Below are 12,442 nucleotides of genomic sequence, written 5' to 3' on the forward strand. Positions count from 1 at the left end.
ACTGTCCCTCACCCGCCCCGCCCCTCAGGATTGTGGAGGTGGAGCAGGACAACAAGATGACCCCGGGGAACCTGGGCATCGTCTTTGGGCCCACGCTGCTGCGGCCTCGACCCACCGAGGCCACCGTGTCCCTGTCGTCGCTGGTGGACTACCCCCATCAGGCCCGTGTCGTGGAGACCCTCATCACCCACTATGGCCTGGTCTTTGAGGAGGAGCCCGAGGAGGTGGCCGGGGCCCAGGTGAGGCAGCCGTGGGCCCCAGGGCTGTCCCCTCCACAGGCCGAAGGGATCAGGCGCATTGGCCAGGGAGTGGGGGGCACGGACGCGGGGGACTGGGAGGTGTCTGGTTTCCCCTGGGGGCTCAGGGGCCCTCTGAGAGGTCTTCTGAGCAAGAACGAAGTGGGGCCCAAATCTGGAGGTACCCCAACTCGGTGCAGAGGCTGTGGCCGGCTTCCTGCCCAAGCCGCCCACAGCTTACCTCGCACTGGCTCAGCACCTCTCGGCTTGGCCCGCCCCGCCCCGTGACCCGGCCACTGGGCTTGGAAGTCGAGCCAGTGGCTTCCTGCAGGTGGTTCGTCGTGTCCCGGCTGCCCCGCTCCAGCACTCGCGTCCCTGTGCCATCTCCCCGTGGCTCAGGTGCGGGCAGCAGGTCCCTGGAGGCAGCACCAGAGTTCCCGGTCTGGGACTCTGCAGCCTTAGGACTCTGCCCCTGTCCCCACCGGATGAGACGGGCCCTTCGTGACATAGGATCGGGATCTTTGTCCTCGATGGGTGGTGACAACTGTTGGGGTCGTTTACCGTGGCTAATTTACAAGACAGAAAAGGGAGCTTGGACAGGCCAGGTTCTAGGTCCCCCCTGACCTCTCTGCCACCCCCGCAGGATGGGACGGCCACCCAGCGGGCCGAGGTGCTGCTCCAGGTGCCGTACTCAGCGACCAGTGAAGGGGCTGCCTTCCCTCTGCAGGAGGAAGCTGAGGACGGGGGGCCAGGTGATGGCGCAGCCTGGGGGGTGGGGGCGGGGGTCTTCTGTCACTCTCTCTTCCTTTTTTCCTCTTCCTCTTCTCTGTCTGTGTCCCCATTTCCCCGTGTTCCCACATCTCTCACTGTCTGTCCCCATGTCTCCCACACAGACACAGCGGACCCCCGCGTCGCCTCCAATGACTCTGACTCAGAGCTGGAAGAGGGCTCGGCTCTGCAGTCCCCAGCAGACGGGGACGCCCGGCACCGGCTCAGCCTCCTGGAGCACCAGGGTAGCGAGGCCAGCGTAGAGGAAGTCGAGGACAGTGGCGACGAGGAGCAGCTGGGGGCCTCGGCGGGGGAGGACGGTGCGTGGGAGGGGCTGTCTCAGTACAACAGCAACCACAGCAACAATGTGGCCGCGGGCCGGCGGCCAGCCCTGCGGCCCCGCGGTGGGCAGGTCCCTGGCTGGGACCGGCGGCCAGAGTTTGTCTAGCTGGGGCTGTGGGCGGCCTGTGCCCAGCCAAGTGCCCCCAGTGCTGGCTCCTGTCCCTGGGCCTAGCTACATCATGCCAGGTGTCTGTGCAGAGCACCTGGCTGCCACGTCCACTTCGGGGGCCGCCTCTGGCCGCCTTTGCCACCAGCATCCCAGAGCATGGGCACGGCTGGCGACCAGGCTCACAGGAGCTGCCGTGGGGCCGTGTGGACAGGGGACCCCCTAAGTGCCCCCTGCCCGTGGAAGGCCCCTTGGACAGCCGGCCGGGCGGCAGGGCCAGGTTTGGACACCTATGGGCTAGGTGCACGGTGGGGTCCCCTTGGCACGTGCCTCTATTCTGCTTAAAATAAAGCTGTTCCTCTGAGCTCGTCTGTGCTGGTGCAGCAGCCTGGGGACACGGAGGGGGACGCGGGGGAATTCCATCCTAGACGGCGCACTGGGGCGCGTGATCAAGGCCCGCGGGGTGGGTGGTGGGCAACGCAGATGCCCAGTAACCACTCCACAAAAGCTCAGCACCATCCAGCAGAACCTTCCAGAGGACAGAGCCGCGTCTGGCTGCTGCCTGGGCCGCAGCAACCAGCGTGCCAGAGGACCAAACTTACGTGTCAGAGTTTGCTCAGAGGGAAGAGCCTCAGGAGGCCAGCCAGGGGACCCTGGGACAGCCCCGTGGGCCAGGTGAGGCCCCCCCAGCTCAGGATTCCACGGTAGGCCCAATGGAGGAAATCCCGGAGACAGAAGCCCCGACTCCGGGTTGGTGAGAACTGGGTGGAACCCACACCCGGCGACGACAGAGGCCTCCCCTCCCACCACCGCGGGGCCAGGCACCACGGCTGCCCCAGCCTCAGACAAGGGGCAGCCGTGACAAGCGGTCAGGGTGCTCTGTGACAGCTGGCCTCGCCCTGCAGAAGCTTTCTAAGAAAGCCGGAAAAGGAGCCACCTGCCAGCTGACTGCAGCCTGGCACGGGACGGGCTGCCACGCGGCCGCCCGCCACTCCTGCCCTGCAGAGCCGCGCACTGCGCACCGTGATGCCGCGGTCGCCGTCCGGCCCTTTGCTCAGAAGCCCGAAGCTGGAGCAGGCTTCCTGGAGGCCCGGAGACGGCACAGGAAACCTGAACAGCCTGGAGTTCGGGGAGACAGCAGCTCCCCCGACCCGCCAGCCACACAGCAGAGCCCTGGAAAGCACCCTGGGGTGGGGCGGGGTGGACGCGGCCCCTCTCGTCAGAGTCCCCTTCACAGGGCGGCCAGTCCCCGGGAGGGTGTCCGGGCCATGGCCCACCCGGAGCCCGCCTCGGGGACTTGGCCGTGCTTGGTGGCATAGGCTGGATCCGGTGCCCAAGGACAAAGGGGAGCCAAGTGCTGCTGGCATGAGGGCGCGGGGCCACAGCAAACGCCCCGACGGCTGACAGTGGCGGCCACACCCTCCGCTGCCAGACACAGCCACAGGGACACAGCAGGTACCAGCTTCGGACCGTGAACCCAGCACAGCCAGGGGCTTTCCCGGGGCCCGTGCGTGAGTCCACGCAGAGCGCACGCTCAGAAACAGCCAGACGGTTCGCGTGTGTGCTCAAACACGTCAACGGTCACCGTTTTAGCCATGCTGAGTGCACAGCTCAGTGGCCTTAAGCACACTCACATGCCGTGCAGCTGTCCCCACCGTCCGCCTCCAGAGCTTTCTCATCGTCCCACACTGACGTTCTGTCCCCATTACACGCTCACTCCCCTCTCCAGCCCCTGGCTCCATTATCCACTCTCTGAGTCTGACGCCTCTGAGGACCTCCCGGGGGTGGGGTCCCTCGGCCTTTTGTGTCTTACTGGGGCCAAGGTGGCTTTGGAAAATAAATGTATACTTGGGGGAGAGGAGGAGACATGTTTTGCCACTGAACGCGCTGTGAGACGCTACATTTTAAACCCCGAATGGACCAACAGAAGAGGAAAGAGCCCTGACAGCCCCATCGGTCAGCGCCGCTGTCAACGCGACACCCCTGGGTCACATGGTGCCCAGAGGCAGATCCCAGGATTTGAGGCCCGCGTGCAAGCACCACACCTAAAAACGGTATTTAAGAAATACGAAAAAATGGGGATAACTTCTGCAAATTGTGTACCCGATAAGGGACCTGTATCTAAAATATAAAGAACTCTTACAACTCGGTTATAAAAAGACAAACAACCCAATTCAACAAAGGGCAAAGGACGTGAATATACATTTCTCCAAAGATAACATGCAGGCGGCAGTGAGCACCCACAAGCACGTGAAAGACGCTGACAACAGCCACAGGGAAATGACTCATAACCACAGGGACAGGCCACCTCACTCGCCCACGGGGGCTGGGCGGCACTAAGGTCTTGCAGTGTGGAGGAACTGGGGTCTGTGCAGGGCTCATGGGAATGCAAAACGGGACAGCCACTTCGTAAAACAATCTGGCCGTTTCTCAAAGGGGTAACCAGTTCACGCCAACTGTAACTGAAAAATAAAAAATTATTAATAAAACGAGGGCGACCTGCTTCTGCACGACCCAGCAATTACTTCGCAGGCGCACAGCCAGGGGCTGACACACGTCCACGCAAAACCTGCACACGATGCTCACAGCGGCGCACGCGCAATGGCCGGGTGTCCAGCAGCTGGTGGTGGACACCACGCCGCGCCTGTCCACACGGGGGAGTGTCACTCAGCTATGAAAAGCAGAGAAGCGCTCACACCACGATGTGGACTGTGAACACACGACACTCAGTGAGAGACGCCGGACACACAAGGCCCCACAAGGCCCCACAGTGTGCGATTCCATTCATGTGACCCGTCCAGAACAGCCACATCCATGGGGACAGGAAGTGGGTCAGTGGTCAGGGGCTGGGGAGGGGGTTGGGGGTGACGGTGGATGGGGATGGGGCTTCTTTACTTTTTCCATTTTAAAACATCTTATTAACTTCTGCAATTCTGTAATAAATTCGCCGAGGGTGCACACATGGGAATACCCCTGGCCAATAAAGCAAGCCGGGCACCCGAGTCCTCCCAGCGAGGGGGCGGTGTCAGGTCAGGCTAACGGTTTCCCGGCTGCCTACAGAAGTGAGAGCTAACAGATCCAGGCGTGGCCATGAAACACAAGGCCACCATAAACCAACGGATTCCAGACATAAACATTTAAAAACATAAGAGCAAAATAAAAATGGATAGTGTTGACGAAAACACTCGAACAAAATGAAGAGAACAACGAAATGAAGAAAACACTAGCGTTTGGGTAACAGATTCTAAATGAGATCTCAATTTGGATTGAAATTTAGGCGAGCAACACAATCAAGTGAACAGAGAAATACCCTGACACGCGTCGCAACCGCTTAATTCCACAGTCTGGAGAAAAAAATGGCAAAGACTACACCCAAGTGAAGGCCGTGTCCGCGACCACTCACGCCCGTGTCAGAAGGGCCCAGCCGAAGCCCAGAGAGCACCGGAGCCCTCAGCTAACCGCCACCGTCGAGCAGCGACCCCGGGAACGCTCGGCTAACACTGGGGAAGCGTACGGGGAGGTGCGCGTCCCAAGCAAGCGGAATATTCATGTTCTCAAAGCACGAAAAACGTAATCTGAGCCCCGTGTAGCAAAGCCGTTCTCAAGATCGACGGGTAAACTCCTAACGAAGAGAATGCTGGGTTTACGCGACAACGTCTAATCGTGGTAATGGTTACAAAAATCACCATCGAGACCGTCTCTTCTTGTCCAAAAAGTCCACACGTGAAACATGATGACTTGTAACGTCACGACCAAAGGCTTATCTCCGTTTCTGCTTTGCCGGCATACTTATTTTAATTTAAAAGGCCTGGTTTTCCGGCCACTAGGGAAGAAACATTCTCAACTTGTTTCATGCCTTTCAGAAACCACCAGTCAGCCTAGGGTGCAGCTGGTGCTGTCACAGTGGGAGGGAGTGAACGGCTGACTGGGGGTGTGGATGTGCCCCCCCCCGGGCCTGCCCCCAGCAACGGTAACCCCGGTGACGCAGTTCTGGCATGAGGCGTGGGCACCACAGTGTGGGCCTGCCCCCAGCAACGGTAACCCCGGCGACGCAGTTCTGGCATGAGGCGTGGGCACCACAGTGGCCCCCCGTGGTCCTCCGCTCGAGACCCGGGCGGCATTCTGATAAGAGGGCGAGGGACCCGTGCAGTCTGGCTTGGGGAGAGCGCGAGCCAGGTGGCCAAGCATGACGGTGGTCTAAGTGACTGTCCACCAGCCAGCACACTAAGGAACCCCCCAACCACCAGCCCTGGTGCCCGGGCTTCTGCTGCGCAGAGGGCTTTCAGGAGTCACAAGGAGAGCCTTTTTCTAGATCTCTGTCCTAAACTTGCATTTTTTCCTTAGGTTTTTCTCCCAGTGTTTAGAAATCTTTGGTAAGGTCTCTGTGGCATGTGAGTCCGCAGACACATGTGCTAAGGGACGGAGCTCAGAAACTGGTGTGGGGGTCACATCGTGGCCCTCATCCTCAGCACCCACTGAACACGTGAACACCGAGCACCGTCCCCACAAAACACTGGCAGGAAGGAGCAAACTCTTGCTCTCCTGGGAAAATAGAAAAAAATTGTGAGACACTCAGGCGCCTGGAGGACACACTGGGAAACGGGGGACATGCAGTTCAGAGCGGTCACGGATGCCCCAGGTGCCCCTGAGCAAGGTCCTGTGGATGCAGGGACAGCACGGGCCCGGGGCCCGGCCACGCGCGGCCTTCACGCATCCCAGCCGCGTCTGCTGCTCACCGTGCACATGAGGACGCACCCCCTTTCCGTGTGCGTGGTACACGGCACAGTCGTAGTTAGTGCCAGCACCTCGCTATCCCCCGTGAGAACGAAGCCACCGCCGCCAGCAGGACAGGGAAGACCGTGTCCCCAGGAACGAATGCAGCACACACTCGGTTCCACAGGCCGCGGTCACGAGAGACGCAAGGACACGGGAGTCCAGCGAGTCAAGGGAGAAATGGGCGGGCCGCCCCTGCCGTAGCGGGGACAATGAAGGGCAAGCCGCACGGTGCCCTGGGTAGGTGACAGGGGCGGGATGCCTTCTGGGGTGATGAACTGTTCAGAGTTGGGGGGCTGACAGGTGCACTGCGGGGAACGCACTGGCCAACAGTGGTGCCCGGGAGGGGAGCACGTCGCAGCAGCGGGCCGTTCTTGCACCCTGGGGAGAACTCTCCTAGAACCAGACACCGAAGGACGCTCCTCCCGCCCTTCACGCGAGGCGAGGGCACACGGGACAGCCGGGCGTGGCTGCCACAGGTGGGGAGCAGGAACGGGAGCACTTTGGGCCACGGAGGCCCTGGCTCAGGCCCCAGCACCCGGTTCTCCCGCCTCAGTTTCCAGACACGTGAACCCGTTTACTCGAACGTCTTTAATTTAACAACACCATTTTCAACAACTCAAAATTCAAACACGTTTTAATCTCACTGCCTGCTGCCCTCAGAGGGGTCACAGGAGGTCGGGGATGGGGCCACTGCGAGGGCGGCACGGCGCAGAAAAGCTGGGAGGAAGGGGGGCTGGCCAGAGACTCTGACCCAGGCCCACCTGCAGGGAGCCAGCTCAGAATGCCCAGGGCGGGCGGGCAAGCGCCCAGGGCTGTCTTGGTTGCTGGCGGCCCTGCCGGCCTCCCTCGGTGTCCTGACCTCTCCTGGGGAACCATCACGCGGGAGCTCAGGTGGGGCTCAGTGTCCAGGTGAGGCCACGAGGGCCCTCAGCCCGGGAAAGACCGAGGGGTGGCAGCCGCCTCGGGGCCCAGGAGCACAGGGAGGGCCCTGGGGCTGAGTGGACGCCCTTGGGCAGGCCGCCAGCATGCCCACTGCCTGGTACGGTGGTCTCAGTCCCTCTGTCCGTCTCCCGGGGCTGGGAGAGAAAGGAGAGGACCATCAGGTGGTAAGCCTGTCACTCGGGCTGGGCGGCAGCGGAGGGCTGTGGGGGAACTGGGGAGGCGAGGGTGGGGCGCAGAGGGAAGCCGGGAGGGAAACCAGTGCACCCACCCCTCGCCTGGCCCCCAGCCAGGGCATCCGTCTCACCTGTGGGCGCTACTGCACCAGGCGGTAGGTGATGTACCTGCCCGCGGTCTCGCTGGGCCGGATGATCTTCACCACCTGCGGCAGCGAGAGTGGCGCTGAGCGGGGCCTCTCCACAGACCCGAGTCACGGGGGGTGGCCCCAGGACCCCCACCCTGGACGAGGGGCGGGCTCCCCGAGGCCTGGGGGCGACGTGCTCCCTGCCCAGCAGGCCTGGCTCCAGAAGCGGCATCGCCAGGACCTGCTCAGCAGAAAGGGCTGGGGGCGGGGCCTCTCACCTGCCCGCGCTTTATCCCGAAGTAGCGGGCCACGGGGTCGCCCGCCTGGATCCGCGGCAGCTGGTTCTCTCGGAGTTTACTGGGAAGCTCGCTCAGGAAAAAGCCATGACTGGGGGACGGGGGCTGGGACGGAGAAGCCGAGGGACGCAGAGGGGCCCGACCAGAAAGGATACTATCGGGCCAGCAGCTCGGTCACCTCCTCCTTGGTCATGACGACGTGCTCTGGCACCAGCTGCCAAGAGAACCCAGGTCTCCAGGAGGCTGCGACCGACCCCCACACGCGGGAGCGATGCTGTGCGTGCCTTGGAGTCTGCACCCCTCCCCCTGTCACGCAAAGGGGCCTTGGTGCACAATCCGAGAACCCCTGGGGTCAAGGTCCAACACAAAACCCCCAGCACGGCGCAGCAGGCCTGGGAAGCTGCATTCTCAGCAAGGCCCCAGGCAGTGCCATTCCGGACCCCGGCCCGCTCTGCGGCCCTGCTCTCCGGCCTTCGCCAAAGACCCCCCTCAGCGGCCCCCACTGGGCTCCGGTCCCCCCTTCCCCAAGGGCCCACCTCATGCTCCGTGATGTTGATGAGCAGCTCCTGCTGCAGAAACTGCTCCAGGATGTACTTGGGGGCCATGTCGATCAGGGACTGAAAAAAAGGGACCTCAGGCTCGGGCACGACCTCCACTGGGCCACGCCCCTGGCCTCTGGAGATGCTGGGTTGGCCCTGGAGCCTCGTTAGCAGGAATTCCCACCCCTCTCCTCCTGGGGAGGGGCCCGCAGCCCCACTCTCTGCACATCTCTAGGATGTGTCCTGTGTCAGAAGTGACAGTTTCCATCAGCCAAAGGTGCCCAGGGGTTGTCCTGGAGCTGGCCTGGCGGCTCCTCCCCAATGGAGTCTCAGGAGGACAAGGACTCTGCAGCCCCCAGGGGCACAGGAGCGAGGGTGCCTATGGTTCCTCCATCCCAACCACCAGCCCGCGCCCGGGCTGGGACAGGCACAGACCAAGACAACAGCTCGCTCGGACCACACGCTCCTGTGCGAGGACGCCAGGACCATAACTGGCAGGCGGGGGGCGCCCGGGGGTAAACACCCGCGGGCCTCTCAGGAGGGAGCGGAAGTGACGGGGCTCGGGCGGGCGGGCACCTGCTTGGCGGAGGGTGTCATGCCCTGCTGCACTACGATGAGGGCGCGCGTGATGTTCTCCTCCTGCATGCGCTGGCAGTACACCTTGATGGTCTTGATCCCCACCTTCGGCTCCTCTGTGGACAGAGCACGCTGCTGCACACTGCTGCACGCTGCCCGGCCCCGCGCCCCCGCCCCCCGGATCCCCGGCCACACAGTGGGCACTGCCTGCCTCCAGCTCAGCTCGGAGGCCTGGGAGCCCACAAAGAGCACAGCTGGGTGTTTGGAGGTGAGGTGCAGCCGCTGGCCTGCCATGGAGACAGGCTGCCCATCCCAGGGGTAGCGGTTCTTGGCTTTGTCACTTGAGAACCACTGGACCCTATGAGCCTAACAAATCAGTGACTGGGCTGTAGCCACCAGGACCCGTGTGTCTCCACGAACGGACAGTGTCTTGGACCAAGTTGTGTCCCCCAAACCCTCATGTGGGAGCTCTGGCTCCCAGGACCTCAGAAAGGGGCTATGTTTGGAAACAGGGTCTTCAAAGAGATGATTAAAGTAACCGGACGCCACGTGTTGGCCCTGATCCAACATAATTGCTGTCCTCCTAAGGGGGACAACCATGTGAGGACAGGGGAGGAGACGGTGTCTACGGGCCAAGAGGCCTCATTGGGAACTGACCCAGCGAACACCTTGATCTCGGACTCCCAGGCCCAGTAAAAGTGACAATAAACATCTGTTGTTTAATCAGGCACCAAGGTCTCCAATTAACAATGGCTCACACACTGGGACGTGTCTTAAAAAGCGTCACCAGGTTCTGCTCTGCAAACATTTTCTGCCCGTGCCCTTAATGCTAGGCATGGAGTTGGCCCCAAGGTGCTGGACACAGCCTGGCTCCTAAGCTTTGCAGGCCTGAGAGCGAGGCGGCCTCATCAGGTATGCGCTAAGGCCGGGACATGGGGAGCCCAAGACACCCTTCCATCTGGGGCTCAGTGGGGACCCGGGAAGAGGAGGCACCTGAGTTCAGTCTCCAGGGACAATGATGGACACTGAGCAGCAGCGCAGGAAGGAGCTGCGGGGAATGCAGGCCCGGAGCCCAGGGGGAGGGGTGGGTCTGAGCTCCGGGAAGGCCTGTGATAACCCTGCCCAGAGAAAATGGGGAAAGGATGGGGAAGAAGGAAACTGGAACAGGCACTTAGGGGGTCGTAAGTCAGGCTCCCTCCCCGGGCCGGGCACAAGGAAAAGGCCTCCACAGACTCAGGGTCACACAGCAGGGGTGGCTATGAGCTGCACTCTGAGCAGGCCCTCAGATGGCTCCACCAGAACCGTGCCTCGTGGGGACCCGCAAGGCCCTTACCGGGGAAGAAGACAAACATCTGGTCTGTGGGGTCGTCGTTGTGGGCCACCAGCACCGTGAGGTCAGTGCGCCGTGGCCGCCCTTCACTCGGCTTGTCCCCGAACTGGGCCTTGAACTCCTCCAGCGTCTGGTCCAGTTCATCCTGGGTCACCAGGTAGCCACGGTCGTGGCACAGCTGCGGACAGAAAGAGCCAGGTGAGAGCTTGGGCCCGACGAGGTGGCTGTGAGGACAACACATGGAGTTTGGGGCCCAGTGTGGCAGGTGTAGGTAGAGGCCAGAGAAGGAGGACGGGGCTAGAAGAGGACGAAGATGGGGCGCACCCCAAGTCGGCCCTGCGCCATTCCAGTTAACGAGCTGCCGTGCGTGTCATTTTATCCGGAGCCTTGGGGACAGGCTGTGATTGGGATGCAGCAGGGCTGGGACTTGAGAGGTGAGGCCATTTGAGCCCAGAGCCGAGCCATCGGGTCTGGGTCAGATGGAGACAGCTGGTGGGAGGGAAGGTGCGGGGCTGGCCGACAGACTTCGGCTGGGAATCCAGGCGACAGCCTGAGGGCCGGCATCTTGCCTCAGAAAGCGGGACTCTGTGAGTGGTTTGGTAGAAGGCCCAAACGGACAGAGGGGTGGTCAGAGCACAGCCCTGCCCTCGCCCTTTCCTCCGTGGGGTCCCTGCAGCCTGTCTTCCTTGAGACCCCCAATGCTGTCAGGCTAAAGCATATGTGTCGCAGTCCCTGTCTTCGGGGTGGCTTTGCTAAGCGGTGGAGAGGCTGGGTGTGGCACCCGAGCATTATCTCAGCAGGATTCCTGCCAGCCTGGTGGTCTTGGTCAAGGACCCATGCCTCTGTGGGCCTCTGGCGATCCCAATGGCTCCCTTCCATGGGGTGGCTTAAAGAACGTGGAATATACTGACTGCAGCCACTGCAAGTTGATGGCCGAGACACTGAAGTGGCCACCACACCAGAGAGATCTGAGACAGGTGTCTGCACTGGATGGCAGGTCGGACCAGCTGGCCCAGTTACCTTCCAACCTCACAATCCTGGATTCTGTGTTAGGAAGTTGAGGGCAGTGCTGGAACCTTCCAGGAAGCAAACAAGTGGACCAGCAGGAGTCTGTCCCCCAACCCCCCCAGCTCGAGTGAGACTGTGAACCCAAAACGGGTTCTATTGAAAGTAACCGCAGAGGGCAGTCGGATCACAAATCCCTAACCTGCAGGTCAGGGTGGGTGGTCACACCCCAGGCAGGTGACTTTCCTAGTAAAAGGTGTATCTGCGCCTGAAGCCAGCCCCGCCCACCGCGCACCCAGGCTAACACGCCTTCGAAATCAGCGTGCCCACCCTCAAGAGAGCCGCCCCCTCGTGACCTGTCCTGCAATCGGACCCTGCCTCGCTTTCCTACCTCCGGGTCCTCTTCCCCCCGACCCCCGAAGTCCAAACGCCCAAAAAGGGGCCGCAAACCTGCCATGCCCCGAAAAATCTGACACAGAAGCATTTGCTCTCGGGTTCGTCACGGGTTAGGGCTCAAGGTGAGATCTTACGCGGACTCTCCACAGCCGTGGACGGAGACAGCGAGCGCCCCGGGCGCAGGTCCGACTCCCGCCCTCGGACTCTCGCCCGGGCCCGGGGCGTGCGGTCGCTCAAGCCCACGGCCCCGCCCCCGGGCAGGCCCGCGGCGCCTTGGCCCGACCCCTGCGCCCCAGCTGCCCGAGCCGGCGCCGGGGAGGTGCTCATCCCACCCGCGGCTTCTGCGCGTGCTCGGTCGCCTGGCCACCCCTCGCCGCGCTCACCTGCATGATGGTCTTGCGGATCTTCCACAGACGGTAAGTTTCCTCCTCGTCGTCCATGCCGGCTGCCGCTCGTACTCACTGCGCCTGCGCGCGGAAGGACCCACTCCGATTGCGCCTGCGCCGAGCCCTGCCTAGGCCCCCTCCGCCGCCGCGTTTGGGGCTGTCCCCAGCGAACGCCTGAAGGCAGCCACTTTCGGGAGCGGCAGCACCAAGGGCAGCCCGGCCCTTCCGAGAATGGCGGTTGGCTGCGCGAGAGGCGTGCGAACGGCACCGCCCACACGCGCCTCGGAAGCTCTCGCGTTGCCTTGGCCGCAAGGGCTTTCGGAAGTTGTGGTTTTCGCTCAACGCCAACTCTCGCCTGGGATGGCCGTTTAGAATCTCAACGGGAAGAGGGGAGAAAAGTGAGGGCGCGGACACTGAGCCCCGCACGGGGTCAGGGGCGCGCA

The 12,442-nt window shown here is 62.4% G+C and overlaps 2 protein-coding genes across 3 annotated transcripts in view; one reads left to right on the forward strand and one right to left on the reverse strand.

Annotated features, from left to right (window-relative positions):
• ARHGAP45 (Rho GTPase activating protein 45) overlaps positions 1-1,815 on the forward strand; it is a 12,023-nt gene extending 10,208 nt beyond the window's left edge. The window contains exons 20-22 of the mRNA XM_025042259.1: positions 29-239; positions 880-988; positions 1,130-1,815. Of these exons, the coding sequence (XP_024898027.1) occupies positions 29-239; positions 880-988; positions 1,130-1,452 (643 nt within the window). The 3' untranslated portion in view covers positions 1,453-1,815. The remainder of the gene's footprint in view (positions 1-28; positions 240-879; positions 989-1,129) is intronic.
• A 4,983-nt stretch (positions 1,816-6,798) lies between these two features.
• Positions 6,799-12,180, reverse strand: POLR2E (RNA polymerase II subunit E). 2 transcript variants are annotated; one of them, XM_006904045.3, is made up of 8 exons: positions 11,997-12,148; positions 10,216-10,390; positions 8,883-8,998; positions 8,304-8,384; positions 7,923-7,981; positions 7,750-7,828; positions 7,475-7,549; positions 6,799-7,304 (listed from the first exon to the last, which is right to left on the reverse strand). In XM_006904045.3, exons 1-7 carry the CDS (start codon positions 12,051-12,053, stop codon positions 7,484-7,486), a joined length of 633 nt encoding a protein of 210 aa, XP_006904107.1. In that variant the 5' UTR covers positions 12,054-12,148; the 3' UTR covers positions 6,799-7,304; positions 7,475-7,483. The 2 variants fall into 2 exon arrangements, with proteins under 2 accessions (XP_006904107.1, XP_024896690.1); XM_025040922.1 differs by lacking the exons at positions 6,799-7,304; positions 7,475-7,549; positions 7,750-7,828; ... (1 more) ...; positions 8,304-8,384; positions 8,883-8,998 and adding an exon at positions 9,119-10,105 and having other exon boundaries at positions 10,190-10,390; positions 11,997-12,180.
• Between the last annotated feature and the right edge of the window lie 262 nt (positions 12,181-12,442).

This window comes from Pteropus alecto, unplaced genomic scaffold (assembly GCF_000325575.1).
Source record: "Pteropus alecto unplaced genomic scaffold, ASM32557v1 scaffold30, whole genome shotgun sequence".
NCBI classification, from domain to species: domain Eukaryota; kingdom Metazoa; phylum Chordata; class Mammalia; order Chiroptera; family Pteropodidae; genus Pteropus; species Pteropus alecto.